Source organism: Rhipicephalus sanguineus, chromosome 2 (genome assembly GCF_013339695.2).
Source record: "Rhipicephalus sanguineus isolate Rsan-2018 chromosome 2, BIME_Rsan_1.4, whole genome shotgun sequence".
NCBI classification, from domain to species: Eukaryota; Metazoa; Arthropoda; class Arachnida; order Ixodida; family Ixodidae; genus Rhipicephalus; species Rhipicephalus sanguineus.
Window position 1 is genome coordinate 5,716,071 of NC_051177.1, and position 23,752 is coordinate 5,739,822.

At 47.5% G+C, this 23,752-nt stretch overlaps 1 protein-coding gene across 1 annotated transcript in view; it reads right to left on the minus strand.

The window, feature by feature from the left end:
• The window catches only part of LOC119382366 (transient-receptor-potential-like protein), a 604,781-nt gene that overhangs the window by 120,190 nt on the left and 460,839 nt on the right, over positions 1 to 23,752 (minus strand). The window contains exons 12-13 of the mRNA XM_049412186.1: positions 22,528 to 22,683; positions 3,822 to 3,875 (exon numbers count right to left, since the gene is read on the minus strand). Coding sequence (XP_049268143.1) covers positions 3,822 to 3,875; positions 22,528 to 22,683 — 210 coding nt within the window. The remainder of the gene's footprint in view (positions 1 to 3,821; positions 3,876 to 22,527; positions 22,684 to 23,752) is intronic.

Sequence of the window (23,752 nt, forward strand, 5' to 3'; positions counted from 1 at the left end):
CCCAGGCAACGCTCGCCGATCCTCTCCTACATTGCCCTTCCGCAACCCTACGGAATGGCGAACACCCGATGACCAGCCTATCTGCTTTTCTTGTCACCAGCCAGGGCACGTTTCTCGCTATTGCCGTCGCCGTTGATCAAACCCACCACGCCAGACCTACGCTACCTACATGCGCCCTACCACTTCTACACGTTCAGCCGCTGCACCCTCCAATTTCTACTCGTCATCTCACGAACCTCTCACCAATGACGCCACTTCGCCCGTTCGCCGCTACTCCCGCTCGCCGTCGCCTCAACGCCGCCAATCCCGCTCTCCACAAGAAAACTAGATATTGCAGCTTATGGAGGTGAAGCTGCAATACCATCGATGCCTGCAAATCCTCTACTGACGCTCCCCACACACCACAGCCTGCTTGAACTAAATGTCGACAATGTTCCAGTGATCGCCCTGGTTGACACAGGCGCGCACCTGTCTATTATGAGCGCTCCTCTACGCCGCCGTTTGCAGAAGATTATGACGCCGTCCAGGACACAGGCAATACGTGTTGGCGATCACGGTACTGTGGAAGTAATCGCAATGTGCACTGCTCCACGTCAGCATTGCCGGTCGTCACACCGTCGTCCTTTTCGCCGTTCTAGCAGGTTGCCCTCATGACCTCATACTTGGCCTTGATTTCCCTTCGGCACACTCGGCCTTAATTGACTGTTCTTCTCGTACACTAAGCCTCGATCTTCCTCTTCTCGCCGATAACTGTGAAAAGTGCCGTCTCGGTGCACTATAAACATGTTCTTCAGAAGGAGGGCGGTATTGTTTTAGCCGACTGACGTGCACTACGTCATTGGGCGTGTTTGCAGGTGGGTTAGTCTCGGAGACGGGAACGATCTCGTAGGTGACGTCCGTTACCTGGCGGACGATACGGTATGGACCCCTGTAGCGGGATAACAACTTCTCGGAGAGGCCAACACGACGAACTGGGCACCACAGGAGAACTAGGGAACCAGGCGAGAAACGAACGTCGACATGCCTGCTGTCGTAAAGGGTCTTCTGGGTTGCTTGTGAAGCCGACAGCCTAGAGCGGGCGATCTGACGCGCGTGGTCAGTACGAGCGATAGCATCCCGTGCGTATTCACTCGGCGGAGATGTAGTAGCCGGAAGTAGGGTGTCCAGTGGTAACGTCGGATCACGGCAATAGATCATACAAAAATGTGAGTAACCGGCGGCATCATGACGCGATGAATTGTAAGCGAAGGTCACGTGAGGTAGCGCCAGGTCCCAGTCATGGTGGTCAGATGAGACATACATGGAGAGCATGTCCGCGAGAGTGCGATTTAGGCGCTCGGTGAGGCCATTTGTTTGGGGATGGTGGGAAGTGGTCAACTTGTGCTGCGTGGAGGAAGAGCGTAAAAGATCGTCAATTACTCGTGATAAAAATGCGCGGCCACGATCGGCGAGCAGTTGATGAGGAGCGCCATGGTGTAGAATGACGTCGTGGAGCAGAAAGTCAGCAACGTCAGTAGTAGCGCTGGTGGGGAGCGCCCGAGTGATGGCGTACCTGGTCGCATGGTCTATAGCAACGGCGACCCATTTGTTGCCTGAGTTGGACTCAGGAAAAGGGCCGAGATCTGCTGAATTTATCTCAGGAGGCCTAGTAACGTCGAACGGACCAGGCGAAACCGCGCCAAAAGTAGCGGCGCCGCACACGGTCGTACGTGCGAGATATGCCCATATGGCCGGCAGTGGGCTCGTCGTGAAGCTCATGCAGGACCATTTAACGCAAATGTTTAGGCACGACGACAACTAAGGGCCATCGGGCAGAACGCTACGACGGTACAGCGTGCCATGCAAGAGGACGAACATGCGGAATGACGCGTCGTTAGGGGCAGATTCGAGACGGCCAATGAGTGATCGCAAGGAAGCATCGCGACGTTGTTCGTCACCAATCTGAAGAAACTGAGGCATCGACATGACGCTAGGGCTAGGCTCGATGACCGATCCGTCTGGCTCTTCAACAGGGTAACGAGATAAGCAATCGGCGTCGAGATAGAGGCGTCCAGACTTGTAGGCAACTGAGTAGGAGTACTCCTGAAGACGCAACGCCCACCTGCCAAGTCGTCCAGTAGGGTCCTTCAGTGAAGAAAGCCAACAGAGCGCGTGATGATCTGTTACGACATGGAATGGGCGGCCATAGAAGTAATGGCGGAATTTTGAAACCGCCCAGACAAGGGCAAGGCATTCCCGTTCTGTTATAGAGTAGTTGCGTTCAGACTTCGAGAGGAGCCGACTCGCGTACGCAATAACACGATCAGTGCCCCGCTGAGTTTGGGCCAATACTGCGCCGATGCTGTGACCACTAGCGTCTGTGCGCACTTCTATAGGAGCATCTTGGTCAAAATATGCAAGAATAGGTGGCGTCATTAAAGCGATGATTAGCTGAGAAAAGGCGTCAGCTTGGAGAGGACCCCAGCAAAACGGGACGTCTTGTTTGAAAAGGTCAGTGAGTGGGCGTGCGAGTGCCGCAATGTTTTTCACGAAACGGCGAAAGTACGAGCACAGGCCCACGAAACTGCGAACATCATGGACAGAGCGAGGAACGGGGAAGTTCGTTACAGCGCGGACTTTTGCCGGGTCTGGCCGTACACCGGAAGTGTCAACGAGGTGGCCCAACACAGTAATTTGACGAAGACCGAAGTGGCACTTGGAGGAATTGAGCTGGAGGCCAGCTTGTCGGAATATTGATGGAATGGTCGAAAGGAGTTCAAGGTATGTTGCGAAGGTGGGTGAGAAGATGATCACGTCGTCCAAGTAACACAAGCACGTCGACCATTGAAATCCTTGAAGCAGCGTGTCCATCATTCTCTCAAAGGTTGCTGGAGCGTTGCAAAGACCGAAGGGCATGACCTTGAATTGGTAAAAGCCGTCAGTGGTGACGAAGGTGGTCTTCTCACGATCCATGTCGTCTACAGCAATTTGCCAGTAGCCAGATCGGAGGTTGAGAGATGAAAAGAAGGTGGTGCCTTAACCCCCGTTTGTTCCCTGACCCAGTCTGCTCTCTTCCTGTCTCTTAAGGTTACACCTGTAATGAAGGAACGAACACAATGACAGGGAGCTCAACTATCATCATCACGAGCGGAGCCACCACGAGATCTGCGTTCGAACACCACCATCTTCTTCGCCCTGTGTTCTACCGCCTGGTGCTGAGGCTTGTCCAATAAACCTCATTACACACCTATCATTTTCTTTTCCATCGCTCGCTGCGTCGTCCTCAATTTAAGTTGAACGCTCTTTGTAAGTCTCCAGGTTTCTGCTCCGTAGGTAAGTACCGGTAAGATGCAGCTGTTATATACCTTCCTCTTGAGGGATAGTGGTAGACTACCAATCATGATTTGATAATGCTTGCCGAATGAGCCCCATCCCAACCTTATTCTTCTAGTTATTTCACTCTCGTGCTTTGGCTCGGCGGTACTACCTGTCCTAAGTAGACGTACTTCTGTGTAGTGTTGTGCAATACATACATGTCCTGTATAGTATTTGGCGTACAACTCACTCACCTTTTCGTGTCTGGTTGAAGTATTTTTCGCAAAAGTAAGTAGTGCTATTAGTATTTCAAAATATTCGAAAAATGTTGCATTTGATTCCCGCTTGGTTTTCATTATTCGAATTCGCTTCGAAGTCGAAAATAAAGATTCGCTCACCTTTTTATTTCTGGTAATACAGTAAGTTAATCTGGCGTTTTTAACATAAAAAATGCTGAAAATTTATCATCATACAGCATGTCCTTCACAAGTACCATCCAATCAAAAATACAAAGGAATTGCACCAACCTGATAGGTGAGTTCTTCTCTCTTTATATGCGCGCCGTTCTCTTCCAAGTAAATCTGAAATAATAAAAAATTGAGAGCGGGAACAATGAACACACTTACAGTGACAACGCAGCACATTTCTGGTGCATTCGCTTCTTTTAAACGACTGAAGCAGTAGTGAAGGCAGAGGCTGGGCCGTTATAAGAGACGCGTATTGCTGTTCTTTATAAAGGATTTTTGAAGATTATTCATTGTTTCTACTGGCACTATTGTCACTAACCGAGTGGTATTTGGAAGAAGCGTCATTAACGATAGAAAAAATAACTATTGAGACAAAAATTGAAAAAGAGCCTTACCAAGATAATTGTATGTAATCTCAGACCTGCTTAGATATACGCAGAAGTATAAAAAATAAATCATAATAATACGGTAACTCTAATAATTGGGCGTGTTCACGCTCATAACGTAAATAAGAGTTTTACTGGTTGAAATAGGTATTATATATATATATATATATACCCTATTGAAAAAAGACAGAATAAATATTTTCAAAATATTGATTATTCTATTCTACGTCGACCATTTACCTGGTTTACAATTAGGCGACGGACTCACATATAAGCTAAAGCAATTATCTACAGAGCGCGCGCGATTTCTCTAAGTGTGTGATCGAGTGCCGTGAATTTAGTAGGTTACATAACGACATCGAGATAACATATCATTCGCAACACAACATGACAGTATTGTTCTCCTAATCAGAATCAATCTGGTCTTGCACTCAGTCCTTCCATATGGGCTAGTACCACTAAAAGCCTTACATTACCAGCAGCACTTATCATGGTGCAGGAAGCTTTGTTCATCGCATTTTTAGCGCCTGATTTGTGTAGTCTAATAAGCAAATATGACCTTGTTTGAGTCTGTTATGATCAGAACTACGTGCGAGCGGATGTTAAATTCGAAGCATTTCTTAGCGAACCAAAGGCACTTTAAGCATTTCCATCCATCTATCTATCTATCTATCTATCTATCTATCTATCTATCTATCTATCTATCTATCTATCTATCTATCTATCTATCTATCTATCTATCTATCTATCTATCTATCTATCTATCTATCTATCTATCTATCTATCTATCTATCTATCTATCTATCTATCTATCTATCTATCTATCTATCTATCTATCTATCTATCTATCTATCTATCTATCTATCTATCTATCTATCTATCTATCTATCTATCTATCTAGCCGCCTACTTCTCGGTGCTCTCGTGATCGTCTCCTTAACTTGGTGTAGAGCAAAATTGGCATGGGAGGGTAAGAGCGTTTGACAAATATGGCTGTCTGATCATGACGTGAATAATTTGAAACTCCTGCCGCGTACGTCATCCAACCCTTTCCTCCAGGCACGTGCGGCAAATATCCGTATACGATGGGCCGCGGTATGCCGGTATGCGCCACAGGTGAATGACAGTTTATATCTACCCAGGAACGGCGAGAACAGATTGTGGTGATTTAAATGCGAGAGCATTAAGAAAAACCGACATCGGCAGCGTTCACGCGACGAATGCAAAGAATAAAAATTAGGATCCCAGCAGGAATTGAACCCTAGCATTATGAGTGGCCGTCAGGTATTCTACCACAAAGCCACACCAGGTCTTGGAACTGCTTTGGAAGGGCACACTATGCAGGCATAATGCCGATGCAATGTCTATTGTGGTTGCAGTGCTGGCTATCTAATTTTATAACAAAGCAAATGAACGCTACAGATGCACTCCTATAATGCAGGCGTCATGTCGGTTTAACATCAGTTGTGGTTCCACTATTGGCTCCGCTTCTATAATAGTCTAATCGCTTGTAGTTCAATGATTCAAGAAGTTATATTCAAGCGTTGCATGACCCCGGAGGAATACACTAACGATAGTTAGGTATAATATCCACATCATCACAACTTAAAGTGCACTTCGTTTCAATAATACTGACGTCTGTGCTCTAACGTGAGTGCTGACGTTACGTCACATCAGAAGTTACCTTTCAAAGGCCAGTGTAGTCGGCGTGCCCGGTAAGGCCACGAAGTGCACACAACTACACTCTAAGCCAAAATTGAGTATTTTGGGAGTGTTTCTGCCACACAACAACAATCGTCATCCACCCCAGGTAGCACAAAACGGATAATTGACGTTTTATAAACGTTTATCCGAGACGATAAAAACGTTTAGAAAACGTCACGGAATAGAAGCTAAAGGTCTAGAAAACGTTTTATATCTCGTCTAATGTCCGGCTAGAATCCGTTTTTAAGACCATTTAGTAAACGTTTTTAAGACGATCTAAAAAACGTTTTTAAGACGTTCTAGAAAACGTTTTAAAAACGTTTTAAAAACGTCGCAAAAAATCCCATTTTTAAAACAGATCAAAATATCCCATTCCATCGTCTTTAAAAAGACGGTTTCTAAACGTTTTTGAGACGATCTAGAAAATGTTTTAAAAACGTCGCAAAAAATCTCATTTTATATATAAAAATATCCCATTGCATCGTCTTTGAAAAGACGTTTTCTAAACGTTTTTGAGACGTCATGCAGGATCTCTTTTCTTTTAGCTGTTTTATTTTTGCGCATGCAATTATAATAGTGCACGTTTTTAGGAAGCCCCCTCTGTTATAGTAATTACAGTTACTTTATTCTGTAATTACTATTACAGAGAGAGAGCTCAGTAGATTCACAGACAAAAGTGGTCATGTCATAATTTAATATGTAAAACAGCAACGATTCCTGTACAGCATAGAAACGTGAAAATCACGAAATGAGATATAGCATGCGACTATATAATATTATTCAGAGGCGGCAAAAGAACGCAAAATATCGCGGTAATTAAAATGCAGCTATACAGTATCGAACCTTCGAGAACACTTTTTGTTGCACGATTCATCATTCGCAAAATTGTTGTCGAACAACTAACAGTGCAATGTGACAAAATTTAGGATCTGGCACAGCCATTCTGCAATATGTAAGCGTCGTCTCATTAGCTTTACTTAATCAAACGCAAGGATGAAGTGAAGAGAAATTGTCGAAAAGGGAATGTCGCTGAAGCCAACGAATCGACAAGGGGACTACTTTCCGTCGGGCAGGGGCGTAGCCAGAAATTTTTTTCGGGGGAGGGGGGTTCAACCATACTTTATGTATATTCGTGCGTGCGTTTGTATGTTGCGTGTATATGAATGCGAGAAAAATTGAAAATTTTTTCGGGGGGGGGGGGGGTTGAGCCCCCCCCCCGCCCTTGGCTACGCCCCTGCCGTCAGGGCCCTGACGAAGACAAGCATTCACGATGAAACGTTTCCTCAACGCTTCATCTTCCGCTGAACTTTTTTCTTGTAGGAAGGAGAGAGAGAGAGAGAAAAGGAACAGAGGATAGGCAGGGAGGTTAACTAGCGTCCAATTTGCTACCCTACACATGGGAGGAGAATGAGGGAGTAAAAATAGAGAGAAAGAGACACATTTCACAACACACACACAGAAGAGTGTATCACAGGTGGTCACTCGATTTGGTGCCTTGAAGTACTGCAGGAGGGCTCGTGTCGTTTTCTCGGCTGATGTGCTGTGAAGACAGACTCCCAAGATCTTTCCTTCGGGAAAAGGCCGACCGTCAAGTCTCCTGAAGGCACACTGGAGAGTCCGGCGATGTGTTTGAAATAGCATACAGCGGCACAAATGATGATCGATATTCTCTGTGCAGTTGCAGTTATCGCACATTGATGAATCTGCCCTACCAATCCGATAGGTGAGTGAGTTAGAAGACGCTACACCGAGCCACAGCCAACACAGCAACACAACAAAAAGACGTGGACAGTAGAAGTGGACAGGACAGCGCTTACTCCTGTCCACTTCTACTGTCCACGTTTTTTTTTTCAGTGTGCTTCAACCTAATTTTCCAAACATGAACGTAAACCAACAGGCCCAACTCGCCATCTTGCTCCAACACAGCATTCTAAGCAGGAAAGGAGGCATGCATCAAGCACCTGGTGTGTCTCTCGTTTCAAAACAATCGTTCAGTAGCGCTTCTTAAGACCACAGTTAGTGCAAATCGACTCCAATGTGTTGAAGTCACTAATAACAAAACAAAACTGCAAAATAATATTGTCGCAACGCGGAAATAACAAGGTACAGGACCACGTTGCGACGACGAAAGACAAGTATTCGGATAACCAGAATACACAAGAGCAGACGCTTCAACGTCGTCTTCCTCAGAGGGCCCAGAGCTGAAGCTCGTGCTGCTCGCTTCTTTGTCCTCTGTCGTCCTGCCGGCTATTAATCGTGACAGCCTCCCTTCCAAGAAAGCATCGTCCCGATGCTTCATCGTCACGGCAGCAGGGTTTGTACTCACTGGCAGCTCATGAGTTCATTCGGACAAATAGGGCTTCATCCGAACCACGTGAACAACTTCTGGTGTATGCCTTTGACGCCTTGAACAATGTGGACTGTCGGGAACAACCTCATAGTTAACATCAGTGAGACGTCGGAGGACTTTATACGGCCCAAAGTACCGCCGTAATAGCTTCTCTGAGAGGCCACGACGGCGAACTGGGGTCCAGACCCAAACTCTCTGTCCCGGCTCGTAGTAGACTGGTCGGTGACGTAGATTGTAGCGCCTTGTGTCATAGTCCTGCTGGCGACGAATACGTGTGCGCGCAAGTTGTCGGGCTTCTTCAGCAAGCTGAGTTATGTAGTCGGCATCCGTTTCGACGCCATCGTTTTCATGCGGCAGCATAGCGTCGAGCATGGTTGTGACTTCACGGCCATGGAGAAGACGGAACGGTGTCATGCGTGTTGTCTCTTGCTGTGCCGTGTTGTAGGCGAAAGTGACATAAGGCAAGATCTCATCCCAGTTTCTATGCTCCACATCGACGTACATGCAGAGCATATCGGCAAGTGTCTTGTTCAGCCGCTCCGTCAGACCATTCGTTTGTGGGTGGTATGCCGTTGTACGTCGGTGAGATGTGCCGCTAAACTTTAAAACTGTGCGTAACAGCTCGGCTGTGAATGCTGTTCCCCTGTCGGTTATTACTACAGATGGAGCTCCATGCCTCAGCACTACATTCTCTATAAAAAACCGGGCTGCTTCACTTGCCGTGCCCCTCTCTAGAGCCTTGGTTTCGGCGTAGCGAGTGAGGTAGTCTGTGGCTACAATTATCCATTTGCGTCCCGCAGCCGAAGTTGGAAATGGGCCTAGGAGATCCATTCCGACTTGGGCGAATGGAGTTTCCGGTACATCAATAGGATGGAGAAGCCCGGCTGGTTTGACGGCGGGCACTTTCCTACGCTGGCATTCAAGGCAAGTCCGCACGTACTGTTGAACGGTCGCCGTCAGTCTTGGCCAGAAGTACTTTTGTCTCACTCGGCATAGCGTTCGTGTGTAGCCCAAATGACCGGATGTTGCTTCATCATGGCACGCCTGCAGTACTTCTCTCCTGAGCGGTGTTGGAACAACGAGCAAGTAGGTGTTCCCGTTCGGCGAAAAGTTCACCTTATATAGGACGTCGTTTCGCAAGCAAAATGATGCTACTCCTCTTGCGAAGAGCTTTGGCACAGTGGATGTGCGTCCCTCCAAGAAACCAATAATGGATTGCAATTCGGGGTCATCGCGTTGCTGCTGTGCGATTGTAGTGGTGTTGACAACACCGACAAAGGCCACGTCGTCGTCATCTTCGACATTTGCATGTTCAAATGGCGCACGAGAAAGGCAATCAGCATCCGTATGTCGCTTCCCTGATTTGTATACAATAGCCATATCGAATTCTTGAAGCTTAAGGCTCCAGCGCGCCAGTCGTCCTGATGGGTCTTTTAAGTTCGTCAACCAACAAAGGGAATGATGGTCGCTGACAACTTTAAACGGGCGGCCATACAAATATGGGCGAAACTTTATAACAGCCCACACCACTGCAAGGCACTCTTTTTCAATGGTGGAATAATTCTCTTCCGTGCGGGAGAGGGTCCTGCTCGCATAAGCAATTACTCGTTCGGCGCCATCTTGCCACTGCACGAGTACGGCTCCCAAGCCGACATTGCTGGCGTCAGTGTGAACCGCTGTCGGAGCGTCATCGTCAAAGTGCCCGAGGACTGGCGGCTTTTGGAGGCGTTGCCGCAGCTCGTTGAACGCTTCCTGCTGCTCTTCACCCCACACGAATCTGACATCTTCTCTGGTGAGGCGTGTCAACGGCGAGGCAATGCGTGAAAAGTTCTGAATGAAGCGTCGATAATAGGCGCACAGTCCTAAAAATCGTCTGACTGCCTTTTTGTCAGATGGTGCGGGAAAACTTGCCACGGCAGCTATTTTGTCGGGGTCGGGCCGCACACCTTCACTGCTGACAAGATGCCCCAGAAACAGAAGCTCTTCGAAGCCAAAGTGACATTTTTCTGGTTTAAGCGTTAGTCCAGCAGCTCGTATCGCTTGAAATACCGCGTGTAGTCGCTTCAAGTGCTCGTCAAATGTCGCAGAAAATACAATGACATCGTCCAAATATACCAGGCACGTTTGCCACTTGAGGCCTGATAGTACGGTGTCCATGAGCCGCTCAAATGTTGCCGGTGCAGAGCACAAGCCGAAAGGAAGTACCTTAAATTCATAAAGGCCATCGGGCGTCACGAATGCTGTTTTTTCTCGATCTCTTTCGTCGACCTCTACCTGCCAATATCCACTCCTTAAATCCATCGACGAGAAATAACGTGCATGCCGTAGTCGATCGAGGGAATCGTCTATACGAGGTAGCGGGTAAACGTCTTTTTTCGTAACCTGATTGAGCTTGCGGTAGTCCACGCAGAAACGTAAGGTGCCGTCTTTTTTCTTCACTAATACTACCGGCGATGCCCAAGGACTCTTCGACGGCTGAATAACGTCATCCTAAAGCATCTTTCGCACCTGCCTTTCTATGGCTTCACGTTCCCGCGGAGCTACTCGGTACGGGTTTTGCCTTATGGGTCTGGCCATTTCATCCGTAATGATGCGATGTTTCGTCAAAGGCGTTTGACGAACTCTAGACGTCGAAGAGAAACAATCTTGAAACTGATTAATAAGCTCCAGGAGGCTTTCCTTCTGCGTAGGCAGCAAACTTGGGCCAACATCGACGGATAGAGGTACGGGCAGCAGGTCGGTGTGATCGTCTTGCTCCGCAGTCAAGCAGCCTGCGACCTCAGTGAGCTCCTCCACGTACGCGACTGCCATACCTCGAGCAAGATGTCGTCGCTCAGGGCTGAAGTTGGTGACTAGAACTTGCGTGTGTCCGGAATTTATGCTTACGACGCCTCTTGCAATGGATAGGCCATGACTGAATAACAATGTTGGAATTTGTTCGGCGATCTTGTCGGACTTGCCTAGTAGGTCGCATGTTACAGCCACGAGAGCGCTTGACCGCGGAGGAATAGTCACGTCATCGTCGAAGACCCGCAGATGTTTACGTCGCTGATCTGCACAGTGCATATCCGAAACTTGATCTGGGGCCATCCAAAACGTTACCGACCTGTCCGGAATGTCTATAACGGCGCCGTATTCAGAGAGGAAATCCATGCCCAAGATCAGGTCTTTGCAGCACTCCGACAAAATGAGGAACGTAGCAACGAAAGCCGAATTACCGATCTGAATTCTGGCGGTACATTTGCCAGTCGGCGTCATCAGTTGACCACCCGCAGTTTTGATGTTGGGCCCCGTCCATGAAGTTTTAACTTTTTTGAGGCAGTCGGCGAGCTTCCGGCTTATAATAGAGAAATCCGCACCAGTATCCACCAGCGCTGTCACTGGGCGTCCATCTATGTAAACAGCTAGGTCGGCGCTTACGATTTCCTTGGGGGTCGGCGACGTCGTATCATCCGTCGTGTCGCCGTATCGTACGGTTGGGGGTGTTGTAGCATCTCGACGGGCGGCAACCTTCCCCCCAAAGGTCGCTGCTGTTAGTTTCCCCGACGAGGGCTGGGGGATCTGCCCCGGACAGTGTCGGCGTAGCTACGACGGTGCGGCGAAGAGCTCGGCGCAGGTGACGGAGAGCGGGGTCGACGATACGGACCAAATGGCTCTGCTTGCGGGGACATGTTGTTGTCGCGGCGGTTGTCAAAACGAGCTCGGGGAAAGGTCGGCGCATAAATCTGAGATCTCTGTTCACGGTAAGGGCAAATGCGGTAAACATGGCCGGCTTCTCCGCAATGGAAACAAAGTGGACGGCGGTCGACGGTGCGCCACAAGTCCGTCTTACGAACAAATGGTCGACTGGTGGTCATCCTTTGCGACCAGGTTGGAGACGCTGGCGGAGGGTAGAGCGGCGATGTTTCCGTATGCGCATTAAGCTGTGGAGTCGGCGGCGGCGGCGATGGAATGTACGCTGGAATCACCGGCTCGTGCGGCGGTGGGATGTACGCTGGGATCACCGGCTCGTTGCGAGTATGAGCCAGAGGAGACGAGTTGTACGGCACTGGCGTTGGACGACGGACGGCCGACGCATAGTTGACAGATCGCTGGTCTGGTAGCGAATCGGGCAAAGAGAATGCTTGCCTGATTTCCTGTCGTACAACTTCTGCAACAGAAGCCATTGCAGGTTCTTGCGGAGTCCCAAGGAGGTTGCGGATCTCTTCACGAACAACCTCGCGAATGAGCTCACGTAGAGAACCTCCACTGCCGGTCGTCAGAGCAGAGACGTTGATCGCGGCGTTGTTTGGTCGGTCGTAATAGCGGCACCGTTGCTGTAGTGCTCGCTCGATAGTGGTAGCCTCTTGGACGAATTCCGCAACGGTGGTCGGCGGGTTGCGAAGAAGACCGGCAAACAGTTGTTCTTTGACGCCTCGCATCAAATGTCGTAGTTTCTTGGCCTCAGGCATCTCAGGGTCAGCTCGTCGAAATAGGCGGGTCATGTCCTCCGCAAACATGGCGACACTCTCATTCGGTTTCTGTATACGAGACTCGATGAGTTGCTGAGCCGGATCGCGGCGGTCGTTGTTAGCGAAGGTGCTGCGAAGTTGCTGCCGAAATGCATCCCAAGAAGACAATGTGGCCTCGCGGTTCTCATACCATGTACGAGCGCTGTCCGCTAGAGCAAAGTAGACGCGCGAGAGCTTCTGTTCTACGGTCCAATGGTTTGCCTTGGCGACTCGCTCATACTGGTCTAACCAATCCTCGACGTCTTCATAAACCTCGCCGTGGAAGGTCTCGGGAATCCGAGGCTGCTCAACAGTCAGCTGTGAAGCGCCTCCAGTAGCCATTTCTGCAGACGGAGTCCTTGGCTCGAGAGGTTCCAGAGGGATTGTCTCGGGACTGAGACCTCGCTGTCGGCGACTGTAGCGGTGGACAGGAGTATCCACTGCAGGAACAGGTTCCGGTGTCGGACTGGAAGTGCCGGATCGTGGAGGAGTCCCGAGCATCAGACGTAGAAGTCCAGCACCTCCACCAGTGTCGCAACGCGGAAATAACAAGGTACAGGACCACGTTGCGACGACGAAAGACAAGTATTCGGATAACCAGAATACACAAGAGCAGACGCTTCAACGTCGTCTTCCTCAGAGGGCCCAGAGCTGAAGCTCGTGCTGCTCGCTTCTTTGTCCTCTGTCGTCCTGCCGGCTATTAATCGTGACAATATTTCGCCCACCTAGCCAAGAATTCGTAATGAAAAAAGAACGTAAATTGCTTGCAAAATCACTGTTGGTGATGTGCATTGCTCACAAAATGAAACTTTTAGGAACGTTCTTACAACATGCCTCTGTTGGAACATTTCTCACTGAAAAAAATGTTGTGAAAAGCTCTGGCATCATTACAGAAGTAAGATAGACGTTGGGAACAAAAGGCGCCATTTTAGACGTTAGCTAACAATATTTGTGGATGCAGCATACGTGTTTCAAACAGCGCCCACTAAAGAAGTAACGGTTTCAGGCTTCGAAATGCAGCGTACAAAACTTATCACAGAAATTATGGTCTGACATTCCTAGAGAGCACACAGTTAAGCTTAGATGTGCCATGGCTAGCAGAAAATATGAACACTATAGATTACAGCGACATATAACAAAAAGTACAACGAAACCAACTGTAGCGCGAAAACAAAATGTATGAACAGAAAACTAATCGAAACGACTACAAAAGTTACAATGAATGGGCCACTTACTAAATTGAATAAACACAAATTAAAAATATGAAAATACCAGCCTGATAAAAAAAAACGTCTTTCTTTTATGATGCCCGGTATTAGAAAATGCCAGGCTAAAAGAACAAATTAGTATAATGATAAGACACATCAGCTAAAGAAATCGGGACTCTTCCTCATTTTTTACTCAAAAAGCACACAGCTGAAAACTCAGGATTGTCAGCTGCAGATCAGGGTATTGCACTTAGTACATCAAATTGCTCAGTGTCAAAATATCACAATGTGTGGCAAGTCAGTCTGAACACATGGCTTCATGACACGTACTTGATGGAAATCACTAGGCACATCCGGAAATCTGCAAAGAACACTACAAATAGCATGCACACGAAAGTTGTTGTGCCATTAGCAGCATGGGGCACCGTTCCACGTCAAATATATTTTAGCACAATAGCCCTAGTGCGGTTTCTTGAAGATGTCGACAAACAAAGACGCTCAAAAAAGTTAACTGCTTTACAAACTGTGACTTTTTGTTTTTGAAAGTTTCCAACGAAAAGAGGAAAATGTCAATCTCTTGACATCCATCTTTTTTCATACTAAAACCTGTCAGTCAGCCCATCAAAAAGAAGAAAGTAATAATTTAGTTGGTGTAGCCTTTGTTTCTAAACATCTAGGGCAAGTATCATCTGCAATAAATAGGAGAAAAGATCATTTCCTTATTTGCTATTATACCTAAAATAGGACAGTGTGAAAAGATGAAAACTCGATAACACCGTACGGCGACAGAGAGCAAGCCTGCTATATTTAACCAGGCACAAAAGACGTGCAAGAGAACCTCTTGGTTCTGCTAAGAGCTGCAGGCTTTACTGAGAAAGGAGGAGGTTAACAGAGTAGGGGAAACATAAATCACAATTCCGAAAGCGCATCGAGATAGTCAAGGCAGCACTGAGAAAAAATGCCGACCTCCTCCCCGTGAAACGCGTCTTTGACTCTCATGCCCTCAGAAATTCGCAACTAACGGAAAAGCGTGACCAGCCTCTCGTTACATGCAGCTAGTACTGTGGAAGAAACCATGAACCAGTACGCTGTCGCTGCAAAGATTCTCGCATCCACAAACTTCAGTGACACAATAAAACAGAGGACACATGCCGTAACTTCCAACGATGCAGTTTTAAAATTGGGTGCGCGAAGCTTTGCGTTCGTTCATCACCATTGCGCATGCATTATGCGCTACGTACGCAACAAACGCTATCTGCGTATCCTATTGTAAAACTGTCTACTCCACATGCGTCGTACGCCATCCTCTTGCGTACTCACGTTAAGGTGGTAGGCCACTCAAAAAAAAATTTTTTTTTAGAAGCAGCCAACGTTGAAATAACTTTTTCTTCAAAACAAGCATGTCTTATTTAACTTATCCAGCCATTTATGATGCAAAATATTGATTATTTATTTTTTGGGAGGTGATCTTTGTCAAAAATTGCCTTAAAAGTGGTAGTCACGCCAGCAGTGATAAGTGACTAATGGGTGGCTTAATTCAGTAAAGCTTTGGTATTTGTGTAACTAAAGGTTGGAGCTGTGCAATGAACTAGGATAAATATTATGCAGCAAATATCAAGGAAGTAATGTTAAAAAAACCAAAGAAGATGAGAAAAAAGAGCCTGTTTAGACAGAACGTTTTTGCAAAATTGGCTGTGAATTTAAAAATATTCCATCAATTTCATTTATTCTAGTTCATTGCACAGATATATACGTTGTAAACTATTATACAAAATTTCAGTTCGAAGTACACACTGAGAAAAAAGTTATGAATGTTGGCGTCACATGACTTGGAGCAAATTCTTATTTTGAGAAAAACACAAAGAAAGATTTCTGAGCTTGTAAGAGGTGTGCGTCCCCCTGTGGCCGTTTTTAGAGATTTAATAGCAATTAGAAACACAAAGTTATATTTATTGACATCCTCTTATGTAACAGTCACATTAAAAATTATAAAGTATTTTGAGTATCATTAGTACACACGAAACAACACTTACTTTCGAAAAAAACACAATGTGATTTCGGTTTCGCATACAAGCATGGGCTATGTAAAACTTGGCGTAACTTGCAAACTAATGACGATAGGAGGATACTTTTTGTTGCAACATATTTTTGAATGTTTGGGCGTTCACAAAAAACAAAAAACTAAAAATCGACCTTGGAAAAAAATTCGATTTTTCAAGGTGGCCTACCACCTTAAGTGGTGGAAATAGCAAAGGCGCCCAACGAACGCTATCTTTGCGTACCCTATTCTAAAACTGCTTCTTACGCGGCACACGTAGCTTAAGCTAATGTGTATCTTGAAACTACCTCATCAAGCGGCCAATAAAATAGTCATTTTACTGAAATTAGGTTAACAAATACAAATATGGTTTTCGCTCATGTTCGTTCGAGCATGAACGGAAACATGACGTGCATTTAGGTTTAAACAGCTTTATCATGTATGCTGAATAAATTCAGCAGTAACGTACTGCTGAAACATGTCGCACATGCAGCCCGTGATGCAATGAAACACGCTATTCATTTGCCATAGTTCTCAAATACTGAGTGCAAATGCAGTAAAAGTGAACATACCTTCAAAAATGACAGAAGCCCGTGGTTTACAGTATCCGCAATTCCACAGAAACCTAATGGCACATCAAAGTAACCACGCCCGTCTCTCGAGCATAGAAGAACGGAAGTTGCGAGAGCGTCCCGCGCGCAGGCTGATGAGTGAAGTTTTCCGCAGAGAATCTTACGGGACTCTAACCGTCAGTCAGAGTAACAGTCGCTCCGCCGAGACATACTTGCATTCGGGTCCACAAGTTTAACACGCAGCGAAGTATAGTTTCTTCACAGCTGCGTTTATAGCCTCCACGAACCACGACACAAGCACGAAATATAGCAAAAGAGTGCATGACCGGTGAGCTCGACCGCCCATGCGAAATCGTCGAGTTTAACTGACATTGCAGGAGCAGAAGCAACGGCCGCGCGGATGGATACAGTCAGCGCTAAGGCCTTCGTGCGGATGTTAGACGGTTATCGCTACGAGTAAATTACAGTAAATTACGTAAAGTTTACTGGTTAACGAACTTTGAACTCTTGATTATTGCTGATGCAATGTAGACACCATACGCCTTTATCCTTTTGCGCGTTAGTTTCTTTATCGCAATGAGAGATGGCGTGCGCAGGCCCGAGTTCAAATTTCAATTCTCCGGTGGTTCATGCATGCCCATGCATGCATGGGCCAAGTGGCGCGCAGTCCGCTGCTGGGCGACAAAACGTCTTATAAAGTGCGTCTTCTAGACGTCACGAACAAGACGTTTTTGAAACGTCGAAATTGGTTTAGGATCGAACAAACGTCTTGAAATATACGTTCCATACCAAAATGGTCTCAAAAAATGCCTTTTCTAGACGTTATCAAAAACGGATATAATACGGATTTTCTGTGACGTTTTTAAAACGTCGAAATTGGTTTAGAATTCTTTTTATCCCATTTATCCCTAAAAAAACGTTTTCTAGACCATGTGTGCTACCTGGGGTACCTCGAGTGCTTTCCTCGCGTTATCACCGCGGTCGCGGCACTTTCCGGTCACGAACGGCGCGCGCGTAATCAGCGTGACATAGCATTCTTGACAGGAAAGTGACGAGAGCTGGGTTTTCAAGAAAGGAAACGCGAGCAAGCCAGATGACGATTATTGTTGTGTGGCAGAAATACTCCCCAAATACTCGATTTTGGCTTAGAGTATACTACACTTAAAAACACGTCGATCCACATCGTAACGCTTGGCTCAAAGCAAAAAAAAAAATGCAGCATAGACAATTACTCGCCGACTGCTTCGCATGATACCGATTCCCACAAGGCGTGGGATCTGCCAAACTTTTTAAATTTTTGGTAATTGAATATCCACAGTGTTTACAGCGAATGTCGCGCACGGAGCGTAGAGCTCTAAGCCTAACTGGCTAGAGTGAGCGACTACGCCTGTAGTGTAAATTGAAAGAACGTAAGCTTGGGCATGTTGGTATTCCATCTTAACACCTATAGGAATCCAAAGCAACGTCGTGCGGCGCCATTGCTTTTATCGCAACTGGGGGCACCCACGGCTGCAACACTACCGCCCCCGCTTCCGCGCACGCGCAGGGCTCTCGGATTGCATCTGTGGTGCGTCGTAATGTAACTGTTGCTGACTAGCAGTGTTCTGGGCTGAATGATGAGCGCATGCGCGCTCGTGTCCTTGCCGCCGCCGATGGCAAATCCGGCGACAAACCGCCTTCGCGGGCAGCGTCTGCTCCCAGTAACGAATAGCTCAGCCGCGCGAGCATCGTACCCAAACTTGAGCTTAGGTTTCTGGTAGAGCATAGAAGGGACAGGGACACAGCGGCACGACGCGGATACAGCGCTATCTTCCAACAAATGATTTGTTTACGAAGCAGTACAAGTAAAAATATCAGAGCCAGGTAGGAACGCACGCAAGTGCACATATAAGACGTTAGAACTCTAAAACAACGCTTCTGTTGTACTATACTTTCATTTTATCTTTGTCTGCACATCTTTCACATGTGTCATCGATTTTTAAAAGTCTAATCTCGTGCTTATGCGCCTGCATGGCAGTAAGAAAGAAAGTACGACGTTCGTTGGTTTGGCACGGTATATTCACTCACCAGACTTCGTCAATGTCACAAGTACATCCGACAGTTATAAGCTGACCCATCTTCGGACGCTGCTTTAAACACACACACACACACACACACACACACACACACACACACACACACACACACACACACACACACACACACACACACACACACACACACACACACACACACACACACACACACACACACACACACACACACACACACACACATATATGTAGATATGGTACGGTGAAATTCAATAGTGAAAAATGCGGTAGAAAAAGCGGCCGGCAAACGTGCTAAACACGAGTTTTCCTAGCGCTCCTGCCGAACCGCTAAGATTAATTGGTATCGATTGGTATTGACTGGTATCGACTAGTGTTGAGTGGCTTGTCCAATCTTAATTAGTTCAAGATGTACTGGCTTAACTAGGGCTCTTCTAAGCTGAATGTGGCCTCATCCGGTGGCTTATTATGCATCGATTGTATCGATCAGTATTCATTCCCTATCGGGAAAAACAGCGTTTGAACTGTTTGAACAGTGATGAACTGTTTTATTTTTGAAATCGATATTGAGCTTTCGTGATAATACGATGTCTTTCACAAAACGATCACATTTGAGCTAAAATGATTTTTTCGAGGCCTTTGGAAAAATGCGGCAAAATTGATATAGGGCGATAGTTTTGAATGTTGAGCCTGTCAGCCTTTTTATATATTGGTCAGACTTTGGCAGCCTTCATTTTCGATGGGAAGATACCTGAAGTAATAGCGATGGGCTCGTAGCGCTGAATTGGAACATTGGAATGGTCATTAGATTCCTCGTAATTTAATATTCACGTCCTTCACAGCGATCGTGGCGCACGGAGTACAGCTCTAAGCCTAATGGTCGGTTCGGCAAGGGTGAACTACTGCGGCTGTATTCGCAACTTTCAGCTTTGGTGGCGCCGCCACGCGGCAACCGGTAAAAGCCGGGATCCGGTGATAGAACGAAAACTTGCCTGGCGACAACGTGTGGGCTGTGCTTCGTCGTCGGTGTTTCCTGCAACTTGTTGTGCGTGTGTCCAGTGAATTACGATGGATTTTGTTGGCGCAACATCGTGGAACTTTTGTGGTTCAGTTGCGGGTAAATAGCACAAGAGAAATCGCGTGCACTGCCCGCCAAAATGCTCAAACCGTATACCGTAAAGGGCGTCGTAAATGTGGTTAGTTTTTCCTTGCACCGGCGGCAGAAAAGTGAATGGCATATCCGCATCGGGAAGCTTGTCGCACAGAAAATGATGGTTTGCAGCGCCCCTTTCAAGTCGGCTGGCTTCTGGGACGCAACTGAATTGCTCGGGTTTTACGTGCCAGTACCATGATACGTATATGGGACACGCTGCAGTAAGGAGAACCATTTCGACCACCTGGGAGTGTGCTCCTAAATCTAAGCACGAAGGTGTTCTTTTGCACTTTTACTCCATCGAAATGCGGCCGCCGTGGCCGGGAATCGAACCCGCGTCAACATGCATCGCGACACCTTACGTGCTGTGCTACCAGCAGGCGAGCGCTCTTTTTTTTTCATTTACAAGACGACGGTCAATAAAACTATGCCTTCGCCAGCGAAAAGCACATCGCAACAGCCTGCCGCAACTGACACCGGAGAGCGGCGGCTGGGCAGACGCTGCTGCCGTCCGCGATCGAGCGCGAGCACGCCGTAGAGTGCTCCAATTCTAGCAACACGATTGAGATTCTACTCTTATGTCAGGCGTCGACATACGCAGTCAGCTTTCTCGACACCCTCAATATGAAGAGCAAAGGTGCAAGCGAAGCAAGCCGGTTGGGTGAGATGCGTCGCTGTTTATCTGCGATACCATCGCACCTTCGCATCGTGGTTCTCGCGAGTGGCTTGGACGCCGGCGCTTTTTTTAGATGAGTGCCACAATGGAAGCACAGCATTATTGAATTAGGAATTGGTTTGCATGATAAAATAACTGTAGCACATCTTTTTCATGCCACCGATAGCGGCGATACCGGCAAATACCTCGGCATCCTCGGACATTATGAAGGAAGCGGTACCGAGCAGCGGCACGACGTTGCCTGTCTCCCGTGCTGCTTACCACTATACGGCCGTGCGATCGCCAGACCGGGCGGGTGAGAAAAGTCTGCCGAGTTTGACGCACGCCGGACGCCCGATGCGGCGACCCAGTACGACGAAACATCACCATTCCATCACCATTCAGCGCGTAGGACGTCAACTCAGATGTAAAATCGTGCCGTGTGTCTCAAAGTTTATGCGCTCAAACGTGAGCTACTTCCTGCATCGAAGCTGAATGCGGTGGAAAAATTGGGGGACCCTTAAGCTTCGCCTTTAAGAGTTGAACGCAATAGCGAAATCCGGCCCCTAGTGCGCACTTCAACCACGAAGTGCATACTTATTAATGTGTATTGTTACACACTCACGCACACAGACAAACACACGCGCGCGCACGCGAATGGTACAGGTTTTTGATGTAAAGCAAGAGTCGCATGGCCTCCAAGATATGCGCCGCGCTCGCAATCTCGGAGGCCATAAAAAGTCTCACAATGCCTCACAGATAGCAGCACATTATCTAGCGTTTGCTGTTTGCTTGATCAACGCCTCCTCTGGAAAGCCGGCGTTGGCTTGATATGTTTTCCGCTAGATGGACATAGTTGTCCATTTTTAGAGCTGTTTGAAAGTTCGTGTGTGTTTTTAGCGGCGATGGCTGCACTATCCCGGCCTTTTTCGACGTAGTTTGATGGCCTCCCAAATGCGCCTACATATCGCCGAATGGGCTCGTTTTCGTCGTGACACCTGTTGAACAAAATGCGCTAAGAAGACTCCTTCCACTACTTGGCATTTATGTAGTGTTTTTTTTTCTGAAGCAGCTGCAAGTAACATCGTGACTTTGTGGTAGGGCACCTGCTTACCACGCGAACGGCCCGGGTTCGATCCTCAATGGGACCGAAAATTTTATTCTTTATTTTATTTGCTTCTTTCTCGATTTTTCGCTCACTGACGATTTTTCGCTCACAACCAACGGCGCCGACACCTTTTCTGCGACACGAGCTCTCTAACGCTATCGCGTTAAAATTATCCTAGCCGGCGAGCGGCAGCAACCAGCGACAAACACATGCGGCGATGACTCCGTGCGTGCGGGTGATCACTGCATCGACAGCCATATTGGATTTCTCGTGGCGCCCCCTATAGTTGATGAAAGTTGCGAATATTACGCGGAACGTGAGCAAAAAGGAAGGAGAATATGTTCCGCACGGCCTAACAAAAAGCTTAACAGTTCTTCTGTAATAGCAGCACCCTACAATAATAATGCTATGCAGATATAGCGAGACAAGTATTTTTTTTCTTGCGTGAATTTATTCAACAACATGTTCATGGCCAGCGGTAAAAGATGCGCTGTCATATGCTACGGCTAGTCAACGAGTAACTTGGCAGATCTTGGTACCGTCAGGCGGATGCCAGCGGCCACGCTTCACTCGCGCCTCCCATTTAATTTCTTCGCTCTCTCTTGCTAGGGAAGCGAAACATCCGTTTGCCTTTTCGCATATGAACACACAAAGCATGCAGCAGCCTGTCACAGTGGTCAGGGAACTTATCTAGTAAGTAAAACACCAACGTATTTGCAGCACCGTCTAGAGCATATGACTGCTCGCGTAGAAATGGCGGCGCAGAGTTAGTAAAAAGGCATCTCCACCCTGGAAGCTGTGGCGCTGGCATCGAGGTGGCCAAAACACATCGACTGAGAACAAAAGGAAGACGGCTTTCGCCTTGGAGCCGTCTTAGGGCGAATGCGTCCCTTTCGCTTGTTTCCTGTCGATGACAACCATAGTAATACGAGCGTAGCGGTGGCCAGGAGAACATGCAAGCGAGACAGTCCTTGGTGTCTTCGCATTGAAGCTTAAGCTGACAAATGTGTTCAAATGAGTGTTTGCACCTTAAGTGGCAATGCGTGCTTTACCTTGTCTTTTCTTCTTGGCCCCTTGCAGCCAATTAGCTTAGTGATGTGGCGGATGAACTCCAACAAGTTGAATGGGGGTGGCAACGTCTGACCTGGCTGGAAGTACTTCAGTATCAATTTGGCCCGGCCAAACTTCCATTCCGTGTCTGCGCGTTCCTGCAGAGGTTGTAGGAGAACCATTTTAGCTTTGCATACCAAGATAAACAAATACAGGCGCTTTTAGTATTTCTTTGCGTCGCGTATCGTGTTCACTCAGCCCGTCATCGAGACGAATGAATAGCTTTATTCTACTGAACAGGCCTTAAACAACCTCGATTAGGAATTCTGCTTATAGGAGATGGAGCTGTGAACACTTCAGACACATCTTGTAGTCTTGGCCTCGTTATCAGCTAGAGTGACGATGACGGGCAGATGTAAAAGACCGAGATTTTCGGTTCTCCCCAATGGGTAACTCATGTAAGCGCATGCTGATTTCGTTCTACCTTTCCCCCAATGTTCTCCCGTCAGGGGTGCTCGTGTCATCACCACAAGCAAGCCACTTGTGTCTATCCAATCTCCTTGACCTCAACAATATCCAAAATACTAGAACATATACTCTTCCTACGCTCGACGGGATTTCTTAAAGACAACGGATTCCTTTCAGAAGCCTAACAAAGGTATCTGCGTGCATTTGCCGACGCAGCCGTATGCCACAATTTTTCGCTCTCGACTAATGACAAAGATGATTCTTGGGCCGCGCACGAAGACACAACACGCGAAAAAGAACACCCCACGAGATTGTGCTGTGATATTTCTCACGTGTTGTGCGTGCTGCTGAGAAATGAATAAGTTCGTACATGTCCCAAACGAGCGCGTTAATAAGGCATGCGCGCGGCCGCTTTCAGACGGCAGCGGGAAAGCACGGCGTGAACCGCTCCATCAACAAGCGCGCGCAATGAAAAACAAGTATCAAAAAACGCCGGCGCGCCGACGCTCCTCCTCACCTACTCGAAACAGCCGCAGACAACCACACCAAACGCCCGGCAAAGCGTGGAAACATCTAGAAAGAACAAATGATTCAACGCCGAGTGACGCCACCGTGAGCGGAACCGATGAGAAAAAATGTCGCCCTTTCCCTAGCTTTGGCTGCGCCGCACGCCGAAGAACACTCCCGACGCTTCTGGAACCCGGGGGAGAAGGGATATATTAGCGTGCACCGACGACCAGCGGGCAGTCATTCGGTCCG